This window comes from Rhinoderma darwinii, chromosome 1 (assembly GCF_050947455.1).
Source record: "Rhinoderma darwinii isolate aRhiDar2 chromosome 1, aRhiDar2.hap1, whole genome shotgun sequence".
Taxonomy (NCBI): Eukaryota; Metazoa; Chordata; class Amphibia; order Anura; family Rhinodermatidae; genus Rhinoderma; species Rhinoderma darwinii.
In genome coordinates this window covers 421,851,766-421,873,702 of record NC_134687.1, presented here as the reverse complement: position 1 = coordinate 421,873,702, position 21,937 = coordinate 421,851,766, and the positions used below count along the sequence as shown (strand labels likewise).

Below are 21,937 nucleotides of genomic sequence, written 5' to 3'. Positions count from 1 at the left end.
CCCATTCCTGATGGCAGGCGGTCCGAGTTTACAGCGACATCTTCTGACGTCACTGTAGAAGAGGCTTACGAGCGCTCATGCTCTAAGCAGGATGCGTTACTAACAGCTCTTAAACATAAAGCAGCCTCCTGAACATGGCTGGAGTGAGATTCAGTCATCTAGCATAGAATATGTTTGTCGCCCATACATACTAGGTATCTACACAACTACTAACCTGATTAATTTGACAGATTTAGCATGGTGCATAACAAAAAAAACCCACAAGAGAATGTACTTTCTAAGCTGGTCAGGAAGGCCTTGTCAGGTAGTCACTAGGGGGTTAAACAGGCTAAATCATGGATCCTGTAAAACAGTAACCATGACATCAGTGTGAAGGCAGGGCAAATCAAATATTTAGGCCTTGTTCACACAGTAGATTTTTCATGCTTTTTTGAGACAAAACCAGAATAGTATCTAGAAGAGGAAACACTTTAGATTTCCACAGTTTAGGGTCAGTTTCTGGTTTAAAAAAAAAAAAAAAAAAAAAAAAAAAAAAAAAAAAAGTGGCATAGCTTCCCCAATTACAGCAGAAAAAGTCATCTAAATCCACCCATACATTCCCACAGAGCTGTAACCACTAGTTATTATACACCACATACAAAGCCACTTACCGTCTTGTCCTGCTAGATTAGTAATCCAGGAGAGCAACAGAACCAGAACTACCAGAACCCCCATGCTGACTACACCAACTCCCTCCATGTCACAGCCTGAAGATATAAAGCATTGAAAACCACATTGATTAGACGCAGGTGACGCTAGCTCGCTGAGCCTAATTTTAACCATTTAATGTATGGTAGTAAAATAATCAGGGTATGTTCACACGTAGAAAAAGATTGACTGAAAACTACGGAGCTGCTTTCAAGGTTAAACAGCCCTTGTTTTCAAGGCGTTTTTGAAGCTAAGGGTATGTTCACACTGAGGGTATGTTCATACGGCTTATTTACAGACGTAATTCGGGCGTTTTCCGCCTCGATTTACGTCCGAAAATGTGGCTCGATAGCGTCGGCAAACATCTGCCCATTGAAAGAAATGGGTTTTACGTTGGTCTGTTCCCACGAGGAGTAAATTTACGCGTCACTTCTTCAGACGTTAAATGGAGCCGTTTTCCATTGACTCCATGGAAAAACAGCTCCATTTACGTCCGTAATTGACGCAGCGAAAAAGCGCTTCAACATGCCATGACGGCTGAAAATACGGAGCTGTTTTTCCTGAAAACATCGCCGTAATTTCAGCCGTAACGGACGCTGCCGTGTGAACATACCCTGAGTGTTTTCAGCTGGTTTGAAAAATCGGAAGCAGAATGCCTAAGGGTATGTTCACACGGGCTATTTTCGGCCGTTTTTCGGGCCGTAAACGGCTGAAAAACTGCAGAAAAGTCGGAAGCAGAACGCCTCCAAACATCTGGCCATTGATTTCAATGGGAAAAACGGCGTTCTGTTTCGACGGGCCCTTTTTTTACGCAACCTTTTTGAAAAAACGGCCGCAAAAAAGAACTGCATGTCATTTTTGGAGCCGTTTTTCATTGACTCTATAGAAAAACAGTTCCAAATACAGCCATAAAAAACACAGCGAAAACGCGAGTTTGATTAAAAAAAAGCTGAAATCAGGAGCTATTATCCCATGAAAAAAGCTCCATATTTACAGACGTTTTTTAATAAGTCTTGTGAACACACCCTAAAAATGAAGCTTTTTTTAATTTAAAGCTTTTTTTTAGGTTCTTATTTTTTTGCCGTTTTTTGTAGTGTCAATGGAAAATCAGCTCCAAAAATGCATCAAGAAGTGACATGCTATTTCTTTTTACGAGGCCTCTTTTTTTTAGGTGTTTTTTTAATTCAACAGTGTAAAAATACACCTCATGTGAACAGTACAGTGTATAACCCATTTAAATCAATGGGAAACTCTTTGCAAGATTATTTCAAGTGTATTTCGGAGCGTAAAATGAGTCTTTTCTGCTCTAAAATCAGCCTGAGGGTATGTTCACACATCCGTAAACACCCGAAAAACGGCAGAAAAATCGGAAGCAGAACGCCTCCAAACATCTGCCCATTGATTTCAATTGGAAAAACTGCGTTCTATTCCGATGGGCCGTTTTTTTACGCGGCCGGTTTGAAAAACAGCCGCTTAAAAAAACATCAGTTTTTCATTGACTCTATAGAAAACAGCTCCAAAAACGGCCGTAAAAAACGCCGCGAAAAGCGCAGAGAAAATCGCAAGTGGCTTAAAAAACGTCTGAAAATCAGGAGCTGTTTTCCCTTGAAAACAGCTCCGTACTTTCAGACGTTTTTTGTTAAGCGTGTGAACATACCCTGAAAATAAGGCTGGGTTCACACTACCTATTTTCAGACGTAAACGAGGCGTATTATGCCTCGTTTTACGTCTGAAAATAGGGCTACAATACGTCGGCAAACATCTGCCCATTCATTAGAATGGGTTTGCCGACGTACTGTGCAGACAACCTGTCATTTACGCGTCGTCGTTTGACAGCTGTCAAACGACGACGCGTAAAAATACAGCCTCGTCAAAAGAAGTGCAGGACACTTCTTTGGACGTTTTTGGAGCCGTTTTCTCATAGGCTCCAATGAAAACAGCTCCAAAAACGGACGTAAAAAATGCAGCGAAAACAGCGCGAAAAACGCAAGTTGCTCAAAAAACGTCTGAAAATCAGGGGCTGTTTTCCCTTGAAAACAGCTCCGTATTTTCAGACGTTTTTGGTCACTACGTGTGCACATACCCTTAGCCGTGTGAACATACCCTGAGGCCAAATTCACACAGTTTTTTGACACGTTTTTTTTAAAGCGGAAACCGCGCCAGAAAACTAGCAAAAAAACGGCCGAAAATGCCTCGCATTAATTTTGGTAAAAAACGCTCTACGGGCGTTTACGCCTCTGACCTCCCACTAACATCAATGGGAGGCAGAGAAAGCATATTTCGCTGTGTTTTTGCCCGTGGCACTCAATGGGCGCGAGCGAAAAACGTGGCAAACGGCGTGTAGGCAGATGAAAAACTGAATTTTGAGGCAGAATTTTCTACCTGCAAAAAACTCTGTGTGAACTCAGCCTAAGGGTATGTGCACACACACTAATTACGTCCGTAATTGACGGACGTATTTCGGCCGCAAGTACCGGACCGAACACAGTGCAGGGAGCCGGACTCCTAGCATCATACTTATGTACGACGCTAGGAGTCCCTGCCTTGCTGCAAGACAACTGTCCCGTAGTATAATCATGTTTACAGTACGGGACAGTTGTCCTGCAGCGAGGCAGGGACTTCTAGCATCGTACATAAGTATGATGCTAGGAGCCCGGCTCCTTGCACTGTGTTCGGTCCGGGACTTGCGGCCGAAATACGTCCGTCAATTACGGACGTAATTAGTGTGTGTGCACATACCCTAAGGGTATGTTCACACGCAGTGTTTCCAGACGTAATTCGGGCGTTTTACGCCTCGAATTACGCCTGAAAAAACGGCTCCATTACACCTACAATCATCTGCCCATTGCTTGCAATGGGATTTACGGTGTTCTGTTCCCACGAGGAGTAATTTTACGCGTCGCTATCAAAATACGGCTCGTAAAAAGACACCCGCGAAAAAGAAGTGCATGTCACTTCTTGGGTCGTTTTTGGAGCCGTTTTTCATTGACTCCATTGAAAAACAGCTCCAATAATGTCCGTAAAATGCGCCGCGAAAAACGCGAGTTGCTACAAAAACGTCTGAAAATCAGGAGCTGTTTTCGCCTGAAAACAGCTCCGTATTTTCAGACGTTTTTGGTCACTGCGTGTGAACATACCCTAAGGGTATGTTCACACGCTTAGGGTATGTGCACACACACTAATTACGTCCGTAATTGACGGACGTATTTCGGCCGCAAGTACCGGACCGAACTCAGTGCAGGGAGCCGGGCTCCTAGCATCATAGTTATGTACGATGCTAGGAGTCCCTGCCTCTCTGCAGGACAACTGTCCCGTACTGTAATCATGTTTTCAGTACGGGACAGTAGTTCCACGGAGAGGCAGGGACTCCTAGCATCGTACATAAGTATGATGCTAGGAGCCCGGCTCCCTGCACTGTGTTCGGTCCACTACTTGCGGCCGAAATACGTCCGTCAATTCCGGACGTAATTAGTGTGTGTGCACATACCCTTAGCAAAAAATGGCTGAAAATACAGAGCTGATTTCAAGGGAAAATAGCCTCTGATTTTTAGGCGTTTTTGAAGCTGAAAATTAAGCTTTCTTTTCAGGCGTTTTTTTAGGTGTTTTTTGAGGCGTTTTTCATAGTGTTCAATGAAAAATCAGCTCCAAGAAATGCCTCAAGAAGTGACAAGCACTTCTTTTAAGGCTGTGTTCACACAGAGTTTTTTGCAGTAGGAAAATTCCTCCTGCAAAAACTGCTCCAGTAGGTTTTTGCACAGTGATTTGACAAAAACTCGTCAAAACACTCGTCGAGGTTTTTTTTTCATCTTTCTGACTGATTGAAATGGGGTTTTGGAGGCGGAAACCGCCTCAAGATGGGTCATGACGCTTCTTTTTACCGCGACGCATTTTTTCTACTCGCGGTAAAAAAACTCGTCCAACTCCCATTGAAATCAATGGGAGGCATTTTCGGGCGGATTTTGAGGAGTTTCTTGGCGCGGTTTCCACGTAAAAAAAACTCGTACGAAAACTCAGTGTGAACACAGCCTTACGGAGCGTCTTTTTACGCTCCATTTTTTAAAACAGCGGCGTATGAACTAAATGCTGTTTTTCCCATTGATTTCAATGGGCAGATGCTTGTAGGCGTTCAGCTTCATTTTTTTTAGGCGTTTTTCGAGGCGTAAACGCCCCGAAATACGCCTGAAAACACTGCGTGTGAACATACCCTGAGGCTAGGTTCACACGCTTAGGCCTTATTTACACAAACGTAGTTCACATCCGTCATACGCGCGTGAAAATCACGCACATTGCACGGACCTATGTAAGGCAATGGGGACATTCAGACATTCCGTGTTTTTCACGCAGCGTGTGATCGCTGCGTGAAACTCACGACATGTTCTGTACTTGAGAGTTTTTTGCGCATCACGCACTCATTGAAGTCAATGGGTGCGTGAAAATCCCGCGCGGCACACAGACGCACTTCCATGTGCTGCGCGTGATTCGCGCAACAGTAGAACAAGAAATGAAGGGAAAAATAAAACCACCTCCTTCATTTCTTTTTCTAAACCTCAAAACCGCGTGTCATAAGGATGGCATATGCGCGAAAATCACGCAGCCACGCACCAAACACTTATGACACACGGAACTGCAATGCGCAATAAACTATGAGTTCGTGTGAATTTCGCATTAGGGTATGTTCACACGGGCTATTTTCAGCCGTTTTTCGGGCCGTAAACGCCCCGATAAACTTCTAAAAAGGCGGGGGCTGAACACCTCCAAACATCTGCCTATTGATTTCAATGGAAAAAACGGCGTTCCGTTCCCACGGGGCGTTTTTTACGCGGCCATTTTTGAAAATGGCTGCATAAAAAAAGCCTTGTAAAAAGAAGTGAATGTGACTTCTTGAGCCGTTTTTGGAGCCGTTTTTCATTGATTCAATAGAAAAACAGCTCAAAAAATGGCTGTAAATAACGCCGCAAAAAACGCTTGATGCTTAAAAAACGGCTGAAAATCAGGGACTGTTTTCCCTTGAAAACAGCTCCGTATTTTCAGCCATTTTTTGTTAAGCGTGGGGACATAGCCTTCCCCGTGGGAACGGAACGCTGTTTTTCCAATTTAAATCAATGGCAGATGTTTGGAGGCGTTCAGCCCCCCGCATTTTTAGCCGTTTTTCGGGGCGTTTACGGCCCGAAAAACGGCTGAAAATAGGTCATGTGAACACACCCTAAGGCCTCATGCACACGACCGTATTTTTCCCCACCCGTAAATACTGGCGTAAATACGGGTCCGGTGTCACACGTATTCCACCCGTTTTGCACCAGTATTTACGAACCCGTGCCCGTAAATATGGGTCCGGTGTCACCCGTATTCCACCCGTATTTACGGGCACGTTTTTGGCGGCAAAATAGCACTGCACTAATCGGCAGCCCCTTCTCTCTATCAGTGCAGGATAGAGAGAAGGGACAGCCTTTTCTGTAATAAAAGTTAAAGAATTTCATACTTACCCGGCCGTTGTCTTGGTGACGCGTCCCTCTCTTCACATCCAGCCCGACATCCCTGGATGACGCGGCAGTCCATGTGACCGCTGCAGCCTGTGATTGACCTGTGATTGGCTGCAGCGGTCACATGGCCTGAAATGTCATCCAGGACGTCGGGCCGGATGTCGAGAGGGACGCGTCACCAAGGCAACGGGCGGGAGACCGGACTGGAGGAAGCAGGAAGTTGTCGGTAAGTATGAAAGTCTTTTATTTTTATTTTTTACAGGTTTATACTGATCGGTAGTCACTGTCCAGGGTGCTGAAAGAGTTACTGCCGATCAGTTAACTCTTTCAGCTCCCTGGACAGTGACTATTTACTGACGTCGCTTAGCAACGCTGCCGTAATGACGGGTGCACATATGTAGCCACCCGTCATTACGAGAGCTCCATAGACTTCTATGGACTGTCCGTGCCGTTATTACGGCCTGAAATAGGACATGTTCTATCTTTTTCAACGGCACGGGCACCTTCCCGTGAGAAAACGGGAAGGCACCCGTCGCCAATAGAAGTCTATGAGCCCGTTATTACGGGTCGTAATTACGACCCGTAATAACGGGAGTTTTTACGGTCGTGTGCATGAGGCCTTAAGCTATGTTCACACGCACAAGTAAAAACGGCTGAAAATTACAGAGCTGATTTCAAGGAAAAACAGCCTCTGATTTTCAGCCATTTTTGAAGCAGAAAGCATTTTTTGAGGCTTTTTTTTTAAACATTTTTGGAGCTGTTTTTTAATTGAGCCTATGAAAAACAGTTAAAAAAAATGGTTCAAGAAGTGACATGCTCCTTTTTATGCGGCATCTATTTATGCGCCGTTTTTTAAAACAGCGACGTAAAAAAACGCCCCATCTGAACAAAACGCTGTTTTTCCCACTGATTACAATGCAAAGCTGTTTATCGGCGTTCCACTAGCGTTTTTCAAATTGGTTACGCCCCGAAATACGCCTGAAAACACTGCATGTGAACATACCCTAAGGCCTTATTCACACGGACGTGTCGGTTTTGCGCGCGCAAAAAATGCTGCATTTTGCGCGCACAAAAGGTCCGTGTGGCATTACCATATGATGCGCGGCTGCGTGATTTTCGCGCAGCCGGCATCATGATGACACTCTGTTTGTATGTTTACAAACAGAAAAGCACGAGGTGCTTTTCTGTTTTCATTCATTTCTTTTACTACTGTAGCGCGCATCACACGCGGCACCCGGAAGTGCTTCCGTGTGCCGAGCGCGATTTGCACGCACCCATTGACTTCAACCACGGGCAAATATAGGACATGTCGTGCGTTTCACGCAGCACAGTGAAATTCACTGACAGTCTGAACGGCCCCATTCACTAACATAGGTCCGTGCGGCGCGCATGATTTCCACGCGCGTAGCATGGACGTATTATACGTTCGTGTGAATAAGGCCCAAGAGTGCATTTAGATGAAAGGTTTCTGGCCGCACGGTAAAAAAAAACATCAAAAATTGCAGCAGAAACTTGTATAATAAAAGTTTACACCTGTATAAAACTTCACATTCCAATTCGCTGTAAAAAAAAATAGTTTTTTTACCACGCGGCAAAAAACTTCTCATTTAAATACACCCTAAGTGTTGATAAATCACGGTTTATTGCCGCGAATACAGCAAAATTGCGGCAATACACCACTTTCTTTGCAAAGTCATGGCAAAACAGTGTCCTTTTGCAGCAATTTCGTAGTATTACCGGTAATAAATCACAATGCACACGCAAAATGCACACGCATGCAATATGCTCCTTGCGATAATAGTGAGTAGAAGGAGGGTATTCAGTTGGTTTTATGCAATTTTTTTGTTGGATTTTTTTTGCCGTCGCTATATTGTGGATGCGTGACATCACATGTACACATGTGATGTCATGCGATCCCATAGAAATACATTACGTATGATATTACAATGCGTCTTTCTGGGCACAAGAATGTGGAAATATCACGCGTGCATAATCGCAATGGAGCACTGGCCTAAAGGCTTCATACAAATAAACATATTTGGATCCATTACATGAATCCCGAATACAGTGTTTTGTTTTTTTTCTTTATGAAAGATTTTTATTTTGAAAATATAACAAGATATAAACATTTCACATATTTGCAAAAAATAGAAATTTGCACGCAGTGCAATACATTAATTTTCATGTTATAAAAACAATATGTAATATATATATATATATATAAATACATGTATATGAACATCATGAGGAGGTAGCCTCCCAACTATCAAAATTGAGTGATAATAGAAACGTAACGGTAATAACTGTACCATGTTCACATCCAGACAGTGCAATAGTCAGGGAGACAGTCCCCCAGTAAAGTGAGAAGTGGTACATATAAGAGCATAGACACACAACACATAACACCAGACGACAAAGGGAAACACATACGGACACAGCGCACTCAGTTAGGCTATATCAGGCGTTCAGAACATTCCATCCAGCCAGAGAGGTAGATCAGCCCCACCCCGGAATCCAGACCATACTGCCCAAGTGTGGACAAAGAGCACTGATTTGCCCCTATCAGCGGACAGCAACTCCTCCATCCTCATAATCCCGTTCACCTCTGTCACCCATTCCTTCAGGGACGGTACAGTGTGCGACTTCCAGTGACGAGGTATCACCATTCTCGCCGCGGTCAGAAAATGTTGAAAGATCCCCTTTTTGAGGTGTGGGAGTGATCCAGGAACCATGGAAAGCAATCCAATGGAGGCCGAGGTCGGAACCTCAGTGTGGAAAAGCTTGTTGCCTAGATCAAAAATTTTTCCCCAAAAGGGACGTAGCATGGGACAGTCCCACCAAATGTGCAACATAGTTCCATGAGCCTCCCCACACCTCCAACAGTCAGCAGACAAATCAGGATATATCCTATGCAACAAGGTCGGACAGCGGTACCACCTGGTGAGTATTTTGTAGTTCTTTTCCTGAGCAAAGCAAGACATTGGTAACTTGTGATCTAAAAAGAAAGCGGTACCCCACTCCTCTTCAGAATGTCGAACCCCCATTTCCTCGTCCCATGCAGCAGTGAAGGACAATTGAGAGAAAGAAAATTTTGGCAGAAGAATCCCATGTAAGTAGGACAACACATGAGAAGGGGCAGTGGACAAGTACAAGTAGTGTTCCAGAGGAGTCTTATCTTGTAGCAATACCAAACAGTCACCCAAGGAAGAAAGATAGGACCGTAACTGCAAATAGGACCACCAGATCGATCGTCTCCCCGGGCAGGAAACAGAGACAGCATTCATTGATAAGATGGCACCTTCAGGAGTGAGGGTCTCAGCGTCCTCCTTCCCCTCTCCCCCAACAGAGGAACGTATCAACACCCTACTCTGGAGGGAAGGAAGGGTTATCGAAAAGAGGAGTCAAAGGACCCGGGCGATGAACAAGGCCCGCAGTACCAAGGATCCTTTCCCATACCATGAGAAACTGACGTGTGAGGAAGGGCAGAGGAAGAGTTTGTCGCTGAAGGACAGACAGCAACGGCAGAGAGGACAATGCAAGAGGAGACATAGCCTTTTCAATGCGCACCCATTGCTTACCCGTTTCCGAATAGAACCAATCCACCACCCTCATGATCATCGCAGCTTGATGGTATCGTTTAAAGTCTGGAAGACCCGCGCCCCCGTCTACTTTTGGCCGGCTAAAGATAGCAAAACGGATGCGAGGCTTAGAGGAGCCCCATACAAATTTAGTTATGGCCCTATGTAAAACCTGGAAAAAACTGGATGGTACGGCAATAGGGACGGTCTGGAAGATATATAGAAATTTGGGCAAGATATCCATTTTGACCGCGTTGATACGTCCAAACCATGACATGCGGTTCCCACCGTACTCCGCCAAATCCTTCAGAGTACACTGCAGAATGGGCGTATAATTCAAAGCAAACAGGTCTGACTGCTGCGTGGGGACATGTATCCCTAGGTATTTTAAGGACGTGAATTGCCACTTGAATGGGAAAACCTGAGCGAGATGGGCAGCCAGAGGGGCATCCAAAGAGATATTCAAGGCCTCTGATTTAGAGTAATTGACTTTAAAATTACTTAGATGACCAAAGCGCTCAAACTCCTCCGTCAAAGATGGCAAAGAAATCATGGGAGTTGTAATGTACACAAGGAGATCATCCACATATAGCGCCAATTTATGATGCTGTGAGCCAACGCGTATACCATTAATATTAGGGTTGTTCCGCAGTGCCACGGCCAGATGTTCCATGACAAAAATGTACAATAGAGGCGACAGTGGGCACCCCTGTCTTGTGCCATTAGCAATAGACAAAGAATCAGATAACAGTCCGTTGACACGAACTCGAGCTGTAGGTCTATGGTATAACGCCATTATCCTATCCACCATAGTGGTGCCAAGGCCAACCTGCGTCAGGACACTGCGGAGGAACACCCAGTGCACCCTGTCAAAAGCCTTTTCGGCATGTACCGAGAGTAAGCACGTCGGTATCTTACGGGATTGGCAGAATGATGTCAAAAGGAGAGTTTTGTTAGAGTTATCCCGCGCTTCCCGACCACATACAAACCCCACCTGATCATCCACGATCAAGCCAGGCAGTAACGGCGATAAACGAGAGGCAAGCAACTTTGCTAAAAGCTTTACATCAACATTAATGAGCGATATGGTCCTGAAGTTTGCGCACAACGTTGGGTCCTTGCCTGGTTTTGGTAAAAGAGTGATATGAGCCTCGAGGGACTGAGGCGCAAAGGGACACGAGGAAGACACTGAGTTAAAAACTTTAGTCAAAAAAGGAGACTGTTGATCTTTAAACGTCTTATAAAATTTGTTATTAAACCCATCAGGCCCCGGGCTCTTGCCCAAGGAAGACTCTCCAATAGCACGCTCCACTTCCGATTCCAAAAAATCTTCCTCGAGCCCCAAAGCCACTCCATCCTCCAAGGACGGCAACGCAGTACCATGAACATAACGGTCAATTTTATCCCGTAATGCCTCCGCCGGCATATCATGAAATTGGCCTTTAATATTATATAGAGCCGAGTAATAGTGTCTGAAGCAGTCAGTGATACCAACCGGGTCATGAACCTCACCGCCTGAGGGAGATGTAATTTTGGGGATGTATGACGCTTGTGTACCATGCCAAAGACCTACCGCATTTATCCACAAATTCGTAGGAGTGCTTCCGCATCCGATCCCTGAACCGAGCGTGTGACTGATTTATCAAAGAACGTAAGGATTCTCTCGCTGTAGTGAGCTCTGCAAAAATCTGCGAGGATGGAACCCGTTTATGACTGGATTCCAAATCCCGTATCTGAGTCAGGAGACGTGCAATAGCAAACCCTTTTTCTCGTTTCAAGTGTGCCCCATTTTGTATCAGGACCCCTCTAATAAAATATTTCAGTGCCTCCCACCGGAGTGGCAAGGGAGTGGATTCATGTTCATGAATCTCAAAAAAAACGGTAAATGAATCTTTAATGGTCGATACGCACACCGTGTCCCGTAGCAAATTGTCATTAAGTTTCCATGACTGGAAATTAGGCACCGAATTAGGAAATGTAAGGGTCAGAAACACAGGGGCATGATCTGACCAAACCATAGGGCCCACATCAGAAGTAGGATGCCAGGTAAGCAAGTGGTGGCTAACCAAAAAAGCGTCTATCCTACTGTACATGTTATGCAGTGGGGAGAAATAAGTGTACTCTCTTACCTGAGGGTGTAGAATCCTCCACACGTCAATCAACTGCATGGAGTGCATCACAGTTTGCAGTGCCCCCAATTGCGACTTAGGGACAGCAGACCTGCCCGAGAAGGTATCAAGTCTGGAATCAAAAGTCAAATTAAAATCACCTCCGACAAGCAAAACGCCCTCAGTAAACTCCTCCAATTTCCTCAAATACAATCGGCCCACGCGAGCCTGGTCCTGATTGGGGAGGTACAAATTAGCCAGAGTAAAGGTCTTATTTCGTATAGACAGCTTGAGAAAAACGTATCGACCACCTGGGTCAACAAGAACATCAATAATTTTGTGGGAGAGTGACTTATGAATACAGATACTAGCACCCTTGGACTTGGATTCCGGGTTGGCACTGTGGAACCAGACCGGAAAATATCGATAAAATTTGCGAGCGTTTTTCTGGGACATTAAGCCCCCTAGCATTAAAGATACAAACCTTCAATTGTGCCATCACCACCTCTTACCGAAGGAGCTCGTGGAGCAATGCACTAAGCCGAGGCGAGACGAACAAGACAGACAAGGAAGGGAGACACGACAACAAAGACAGACAGGCGAAATAATCACCCACTCCTTGATCTACTCAAGGAGAAACAATCCTGGATACAACCAGTGAGTCCCTAAGAGAAGTGTCAGGACAAGGTCTAGCCAGCGCCCCGCACCCCCCAACCCAGTACAAATATCACACATCTAAGAACCAAAACATAAAAGGAAAGAACGAAAGCAAGGTAATTAGCATAATATCCCAGGAAAATTAGGTAATGGCCGATAGTTTTGTCAGGACCAAACAGAATGCTATCAGAAAAGGACATTCCCCGAGACGTACTCATTTTCAACATAAATGTACAGGCATGCAATTAGTAATAACGTAAGTAATAGTATAACAGACATAGTGAAGCATCACTGGTAACTGGATAATATTAAATAACCACCGACAAGTGGCCTATCTGATCTCCTACAGCCTCCACCTAGAGCGGAAGAACGGACATAACGAAATATTACATGAAACATATCAGACTATCGCCTCATAAGATATATGCAGTAACAATTTAAATTAACAGGCCCAGTCCGACCCATATACCATTGTGAAGGGCCATTCACCATGGATTTTCTAGGGAACTGCTTGGTGTCCTCCATTTAGGTATAGTACCAGTCCGACTGTAGCCCGCCAAAGAGACATCCGGAAGAGATCACATCGGATCAGCACGTCGCCCACCAGGACGCCCCATAGGAGAAGCAGGAGAACGACCACACCTGCGTGGTCTTGGACGCTGCGGTGGAAGGGGAACATAAGGCCAATCAGGAAGGGAAACTCTCGGCACCCTGAGAGCAGGGCTGAAATCTGGAACATCCCCTGGGTCCCGAACACTCAGCAATGTCCCATCTCTGCGAACCTGCAGCTGGAAGGGGTGACCCCAGGAATAGGAGATCTCATGCTCTCTCAATATATCCAATAAAGGGCGAAGCACTCGGCATTTGTCCAAGGTCATCTTGGACAGATCAGATAACAGCTGGATCTTGACCCCTTGTAATAAAACTTCCCCTTTATCTCGGGCCTTCCTCATGATCTGCTCCTTCAGAGAGAAAAAATGGACACGGCAGAGCACATCTCTAGGCCTATCAGGATCCGGGTTACGGGGACCAAGACTCCTGTGAGCCCTATCCAGCTCCAATGGATCATCAGCAGGACGTTCCAGCAAGATGTTAAACAGGGACTGTAAGACGGGTATAAGTTGCCCTGGAGAGATATCCTTAGGAATGCCACGAAGCCGAATATTGTTACGGCGATTCCGATTCTCATGATCTTCAGCCAGGTTAAATAGCGCATGAATCTGCTGGGAGTGATGATCTAGCCGTTCTGCATGAGAGACTTGCTGCTGTGTAACAGTGGAAACGTCGCCTTCTATGCGCTGCACTTGATCGGACAATTGAGAAACATTATTAGTAAGAGCTTGTATCTCTGATTTGTAAGTCATCTCAAGACGATTCACATAACGCTCCATGTCCTGTTTAGTGGGCAGTGTGGCGAGCTGTTGTCTCAGGCCCTGTAAATCATCCCCCATGCTAGCACAATCAACATTGTGGGGAGAGGAATGTAGATCCAGATCCCGAGGAGAAGCAGGCTTCAATGCAGACCCCAGCATGCCAGAGGATGAGGAAGGAGAGACCCGGGCGCCATGACTAACACCACGTGGCGAGTAGGACGGAGCGGGACAGTCTCAGAGGGACCCATCTCCACCCCCGCCAGCAGGGAAGGAAACTGCCCCAGGGAGCCAGAGACCAAAGAGGGGGTACTGTCGGTACCTGATGCTGCAGCGGCAGCCGCCGAAGAAGACTCTTCTGCAAGCGGGATCCCAGCGCCAGCTCGTCTCCCCTCCAGCGGCGCCATCTGGGAGACGGCCCAGCAGCAGCGTCGGTGAGGAATCTCTGAATGGAGCCGGCTGAAGACATCTGCCTCGTACAGTATGGAGTCCCCGTGGTGGCCTTAGATTTTCTGACCATTAGGTAGGTCCAAGTGTGCCTTTTGCTGTGCTTATGAGCGGGTTAGGGAAGTGCAGGAACAGAGCTCTCAAGCAGCACGTCTGGTCAGCGCCATGTCCAAGCCACGCCCCGCGAATACAGTGTTAATGCATTTCAATTGAGCCATTTATCCCACTGTATCAAAATACAGTGGTATACTATGCAATTTATTTTTATGTAGTCTGCATAAGAAAGCATGCTCTATCGGATACTGTATAATGGACCAGGTTCTCCCCTAGAATCACCGATTTCTATGTTTCTAGAGCAAACTTGATTTGTGATATGAAACCTTATACCAAACGAAACCGTTGCAATATGATTTCATATTGCACACTGTATTGTAAACTGGAATGCACACGCTTGTGTGCATGAGGCCTAATGGAGGACATTTGCTAAGGTTGTGGCTCCATGGCGATGCAATGTCAAGCGCCCCCATTAAATTCTATTAGAGGTGATTATGCTGTGATATGTCACTGTTGAGACCTGTAATAATACTTAGGCCGCATTCACATGGCAATGTGCTTTGCAAGACAGCACACAAGGTCTATGTGCAATCCATGTGGGGCTGTATGGTATTCGCCCCTAGAAACAACACGTCTTTGTTTTCTCACAGATTACATTGAAGACACATGGAGGTACAGTAGGGGTCCATAAATTTCTATGAGCACCGTATTTGGAACACATGGGGCTCTAAAGTACCATGCACACAGTCGAGGCACGTGCCATATTTCTTCCTAGTATGGAGCTACACAGCCTCTATGTAGGTGGGGTATGGTCGTTGCGGCGGAACAATAGATGCGACACAGCTTTTGGTACAACCGTTTACTGAAATCCACAAAAACAGGGTAACTTTTCTTCTGTTAAGCAGACAGCAACTCTGAGGTTGGGGACGTAGGAATCACTAGGAGTCCCCCTGAGAGAGGTCGCGCCTAACCCCCATGTTACCACCCTTTATTACCTACACACATCTGACAGTCACTGTGAGGGTATGTGCACACGATAGCAGGCATTTACGTCTGAAAAGACAGACTGTTTTCAGGAGAAAACAGCTGCCTCGTTTCAGTCGTAAATGCTCCTCCTCGCATTTTGCGAGGCTTCTCTGACAGCCGTAAATTTTGAGCTGTGCTTCATTGAGCTCAATGAAGAACGGCTCAAATTAGGTCTGAAAGAAGTGTCCTGCACTTCTTTTGACGAGGCTGTATTTTTACGCGTCGTCGTTTGACAGCTGTCAAACGACAACGCATAAATGACAGGTTGTCTGCACAGTACGTCGGCAAACCCATTCAAATGAATGGGCAAATGTTTGCCGACGTATTGTAGCCCTATTTTCAGACGTAAAATGAGGCATATTACGCCTCGTTTATGTCTGAAAATAGGTTGTGTGAACCCAGCCGGAGAGCTACCCACTACTGTCAGCATCACCCCAGGTAAGAGCTACGCTCTCGGCCACGAGTTGTGTCGTGGGGGTCAGTGAACTAACCGGCCTTCGGGCGCCGTCACGGGTCCTCGCGGAGCTTTCCGCTACCTTTCATGACCACCCTCTCTCGTCGGCGACTAATTTGCACAGCTCGCCTCTGGTGTTCTTGTACTCACTCAGCGAGAGACCTGTCCACGTGAGATTCTGGGGTCTCCCACAGGAGCGCTAGTGGCAACCGATTAGGACGGCCGAACATCAGCTGATATGGGGTGTATCCCATCGTGCGGTGCACTGTGTGATTGTAAGCCCACACCAGATCGTCTACGTACTCGGGCCATCGTTCCTGTTTCTCCTCCCCAAGGGTTTTCAGCAGACCGAGTAACGTGTGGTTAAATCTCTCACAGGCCCCATTACCTTGCGGGTGGTAAGGCGTTGTCCTTGATTTCTTGATCACATGTAGGGCCCATAGCTCCCGGATAAGTTTCAAAATTCGGCCCTTGGTCAGATAACAATCGCCTTGGACACCCGTAAGGACGAAGAACATGTTTCCACAATGCAGTGGCTGTTGTGGACGCAGTCTGATCCCGGGTGGAAATCACTACCGCAAATTTTGATAAGTGGTTGACACACACTAAGGCATACCTTTGGCCCTACGTGACTTCCTGTATGGTCAGGAAGTCGACCGACAGCAGCTCCAGAGGTTCTCCCGTCTTAATGACCATCGGTTCTTTGCACTGTTCAGTAGCTTTCTTCGCATACGTGCCTGGTTACTTCCTCTAATCCTGGGGAGTAGAAGTGATTACGGATCAATTGGACCGTTTTGTCCGCTGTAAAGTGGCCTCCCTTCTCATGCATACATCTGCATACCGACTTCACGTCTGCCTTTGGTAACACCAGCTGCCATAGTTCTCGATACTCTTGCGGAACCCACACTCTGCGGTACAGGACTCCATTCCGCAGCTCTAATTGGCGGCCCAGGATCCGTGCTCGCGATGTCAGTCGATTCCTCTCCGCCGGTGTTGGTCTTTTTCCTTGAATTACCCAGGCTGTGTCTACCTTGATGTCTTCATCTAGCTGTTGGCGTCTCACCCATTCAGTTTGGTCATACAGTTCGGCCATCACAATAGTTGCTTGAGCCACTTTAGTGACCCCCTTGGCCCTTGACCCTGCCGGGGCCACCTGCAGTGGGGGAATCTCGATTTCCTCCTGTTCTTCATCCACCTCTGCACAAGGGATTTCACAGGGTTGTCGGGATAGCGCATCCGCATTGGTGTGATCCTTGCCTGGTTTGTAGTGGATAGCGTAGTTGAAACGAGCCTACCAGGCCACCCACCTCTGTTCCATTGCTCCCAATTTTGCAGTATTGAGGTAGGCTAGGGGGTTGTTATCAGTGTAGATGTCCACCTTGCTGCCAGCTAAATATTCTGCAAAGCGTTCTGTCACGGCCCGCACGATAGCTAGAAGCTCTAGTCTGAATGAGCTGTAGTTCGCGGGGTTTCGTTCCGTGGGTCAGAGGCTTCGGCTACCATACGCAATGACCCGTTCCGTTTGTCCTTGCTGCTGTGCAAGTACGGCTCCCAGTCCCTTTAAGCTACCATCGGTATATAACCGAAATGTTCGATTGAACTCAGCGAAAGCTAGGATAGGAGCTGTCACTAGCCTGGTCTTCAACTCCTCGAACGCCAGTTGTTGAGGTTCCTGCCACTGTTCGGCGACACTCCAACTGTGACTTCCTTTCTTCTGCGTGGGTTGTTTGCACAGGAGTTAATTCAAGGGGCCCGCGATCTTGGCGAAGTCTTGAATATATCACCGATAATCTTTGTTTGTTGCTTTTTTTTTTGTCAAATCTGTTTTTTATTTTCATAACCAAAGGTACAGGAATAAGAACAAACACAACCCATGTGCAACATGGGTAATATAAACAAATAAAGGCCATTGGCCTGTGTAAGCAGTACATTTCCAGAGAATAAGCATTTCCAAAATACAAAGACACATAATACAAATATGAAAAACAAGCATGAAAGAAAAGGAGGGGGGAGTGGGTAACATGGTTATTCAACAATACAGTTAGATGTCAAATAAGAACATATCTGGCTCACAATACGAAGGGCTCAAAATATTTGCAAAGTACCTATAATCCATCCACGGCTTCCAAATTTTGTGAAATGTGACATGTGTATGGTCTTGCCAGCTGGTCAGTTCCTCAAGACAACAAATCTGATGGAACTTGTCCAACCATTGTGTTTTGGATGGGGATTAGGTTTGAAGCCAACAAAGTGGGATTAAATATTTAGCTGCTGCTATTAAATGTGTTGCTAGATGTGTTTTAGAAGGTTTGAATTTCTGCGAGGGTAACGCCAGAGCTATCAATTCTATAAAGAGGGGAATATCAGAACTGCAGATCCTATTGATCTCCTGGGATACATCTTTCCAGAAATCCATGACCAGCGGGCAATACCACCAAATGTGAGACAGTGTTCCCACTGCCCCTTGACAACGCCAACACAGTTTGGAGTCCGAAAGACCCAGATGAAACATACGCTCCGGCGTCTTGTACCACCTTGTTAACAATTTATAATAACTCTCTTGTAGCTTGACACACCTAGAGAACCCACGTGAGTATCTCAAGATCCATTTATGCTCGCACTCAGTGAACTTCTTGTTTAATTCCGTTTCCCAAAACAATATAAAGGTGGGGATCAAGGGTGTACCAATGCCCAGAAGTACAGAATATAGTCTAGATAATTTGCATTTAGTCACTGATTGGCAATAAGTATTTTTTCAATATCACCCAGGTCCCTAATGGCTTTCTGGGAAGAGAAGAAAGCTGTGCAAACATGTTGGATATGGTCCCTTTGAAGGAAATTTAAGTTATTCGGTGACACCAAAGATCTAAGTTTAGCATGGGAAGGAACCTTATTAACCTCCAACAAGTCTGCTATGGTTACATGACAAAACAAATTCCATATGTCAACTGGAGGAGGATCACTATGTGTAACAGTATATGGTAGTAGAGAGGCTGGCATTTATTGGTGAGGATGTCAGGTGAAGAACACTCAAAGTTTTATAGGACCTCCAAACCGAAAGAGTGCCTTTCAAAAGGGGATTCGTTATGAATTTTAAATCTCTATGGTCTGGTAGCCACAACATTCGCAGAGATTCCTTCCCCAAAGTTGTTGTCTCTGCTGCTGTACACCAAATTAGTTCACCAGGCGATATCAGATCAAGCCATCTCTGTAAGTGACTTGCCCTATAGTACACCTCCACGTCCGGCAACCCCAAACCACCTCTATCTCTCTTCTGTGATAGCATTTTACAAGTGAGGCGTGGCCTACGCTGATTCCACAAGAAAGAGGAAAAAAGATGCCTCACTATTACAAAGAAGTTCTTCGGTAGGTAAATCGGGACCATGGCTATTTATATCTTTGTTTTTTTATAAACTTTATTACTACCGCCTTAGTAATGGCCGCTGGCTGATTGACAGCGTCCATTACTAAGGCGGGGCTTAGTGTTAGCCTGTTCAGAGGCTAACACTAACCCCCATTATTACCCTGGTACCCACAGCCACCAGGGGTGCCGGTAAGAGCCGGGTATGATCCATTACTTGACCATCTGTAGAGATGGTTGGGCACTGGGGTGGCAGCAGGCTGGTATTATTAGGCTGGGAAAGGCCAAAAACAGTGGCCCTTCCCATCCTGGTAATGCTAGCCTGCTGTGTTGTATCTGGCTGTTTTTGGCCTTTCCCAGCCTAATAATACCAGCCTGCGGCTGTGCCATTGCCCAACCATCACTACAGATGGTCGGGTACTGGATCGTATCCGGCTCTTCCCGATACCCCTGGTGGCAATGGGTACCAGGGTAATAATGGGGGTTAGTGTTAGCTTCTTCATGTCTAACATTAAGTCTCGCCTTAGTAATGGATGTTGTCAATCAGCCTAGCGGCCATTACTAAGGCGGTAGTAATAAAGTTTAGAAAAATACAAAGACATAGAAAAAATAATTTATTGAAATAAAAAAACACACAACCCTCATTAACCATTTTATTGAGAATAAAAGAACACTGTCAGTAAAATAGTCCTCGAATCCGACATAGTCCAATGACCGAACCTGTAAAATAACACAAACACACAAAAATAATTAGTAACACAAAAAGAAGAATTTTTTTATTTATTCTTACCTTTCCTGGGTCCAGCGCTGGAGCCGCAATGTCCGCAAACTGGGCCCTATATCTAATCCAATCGTGTGATATTGTCTGCTGAACCACTGTATCTAATCCTATCCATAATTTATAGGGTCGTAGTGCTATAGATATGCTGTCTCCTATACACACATATACACACACACATTTTCTTGGGGGGGGGGGATATGTATTGGGGGTATTTCTCCTGACATTTTAAGACCTTAGTGACGCCCCTGGCTGCTAGTGCTGCATTGTTGAGTCACTTAGAAGACCCAGCGATGCAACTGAAAGCTGCGGGCTGTCGGCCATGATAAGTTTCCGGGAGCAAGGGACCAATAAGAACTTTTGCATCGGGGGCCCATGAGCCTTTAGCTACGCCCCTGGCCGGCAAATATGTAGTGTGCCACTCAGTGGCGTAACTAGAGGTCGCTGGTGCCCCCGGGCACCAAAGTTTAGGGGACCCACAGACCCACCTGCTTTATAAGGCCCTTTGGAGCCCGGAACAAAATTGTCCTTACACAAAGGTCCTATCCTGTGCGGTGGCACAGGATAGGACCTTGCATCAGGACCTGTTTGCTGGACCCTGAAAAGAAGTCGGGAGCGAGATAAGTAAGTACCTTTTTTATCTGGGGCATGGTCTGGGGTTTCATTAATTTATAGGTCTGGGGTCTGAATTTAATTTGGAGTCTGGTCTGGGGTCTGAATTAATTTGGGGGTATGGTTTGGAGCCTGATTAATTTAAAAGGTCTAATTTAAGGGTGTGGGGATTGATTTAGGGGTGTGATTAATTTAGGAGTCTGATCTGGCATCTGATTTAGAGGTCTGGGGTCTGATTAAGTGGTCTTGGGTCTGAATAAATTTAAAGGGAACCTGTTACCTACATTTCACCTATTGAACTCTACTCGCTGACCGATGCTGTCAAAAGTTTACTGCCTTTATCTCCTCTCCTAAACTCCTTCTCCGAGCGTAAATAACGGTCTGCAAACATTTAGTGCCTTTTATGGTAACAATACGGCAGTCTTATTCCTTCCATTGTGCACACCAAAACAGGACATGGATGCGCAAGCGTGGGATTTCATGTGTGCTGGGGGAGGCGAGGAGCTGTCAATCAAAAGGAAGGAGGCGGGGTTAACTCGGAAAGGCTTGAGGAATGAAGATATGACTCTTTTCAAACGAAGATATGACTCTTTTCAAACGAAGATATGACTCTTTTATGCTTATTAGCATACAGCACGGAAACACAAAAAAATGAATAATAAAGGTACAGAGCCCACTTAGAAGATAATTATAGGTTACATAAATATGATTTTTCACCCACTTCCACCATGTATTGCTAGTCTAATAGGTGGAAAGCTGGTGACAGGTTCCCTTTAAGGGTCTGGTCTGGAATCTGAATTTATTTTGGGTTCTGATCTGGGTTTGATTAATTTCGGAATCCGATCTGGGGTCTGAAATAATTTAGGGGTCTGATCTGGAGTCTGATCTGGGTTCTGATTAATTTAGGGGTCTGGTCTGGGGTCTGAATTCATTTTGAGGTCTGGTCTGGGTTTGGATTTACTTATGGGCCTAATAGTGTGTGGTACCATTTATTGATCATTTATAAGGTCATGTTGGTCGTTTTAAAAAAAGTTGAATTTTTTTTACTCTGACTCGCCTGGCAAGAGCGCTCTCCCCCTAACTTTTACATGGAGCTGGTAAATGCTCGGAAGGCATTCAAAAGTTTTGTATGGGACCCAACCCTTTCTAGTTATGCTCCTGGTAATACTTAGCTTTTGCATCAGTTTTTCAATCTTTTTGATCCTCATAAATTCTGCTACCCAAATTGTTTTTAGGCCAGGGCTCCAAAGCGCCTAAACATGTGCGAGTGCTGCAATGTACAGCACTAGCAGTGGTGCAAACATGTGCAGTATTCAGGGGTGAAC

At 45.6% G+C, this 21,937-nt stretch overlaps 1 protein-coding gene across 8 annotated transcripts in view; it reads right to left on the bottom strand.

Annotated features, from left to right (window-relative positions):
- Positions 1-21,937, bottom strand: part of GAL3ST1 (galactose-3-O-sulfotransferase 1) — a 213,897-nt gene that overhangs the window by 23,848 nt on the left and 168,112 nt on the right. For all 8 annotated transcript variants that reach the window (XM_075829509.1, XM_075829474.1, XM_075829502.1 and 5 more), the window contains one exon: positions 651-746. In XM_075829509.1, the coding sequence (XP_075685624.1) occupies positions 651-746 (96 nt within the window). The remainder of the gene's footprint in view (positions 1-650; positions 747-21,937) is intronic.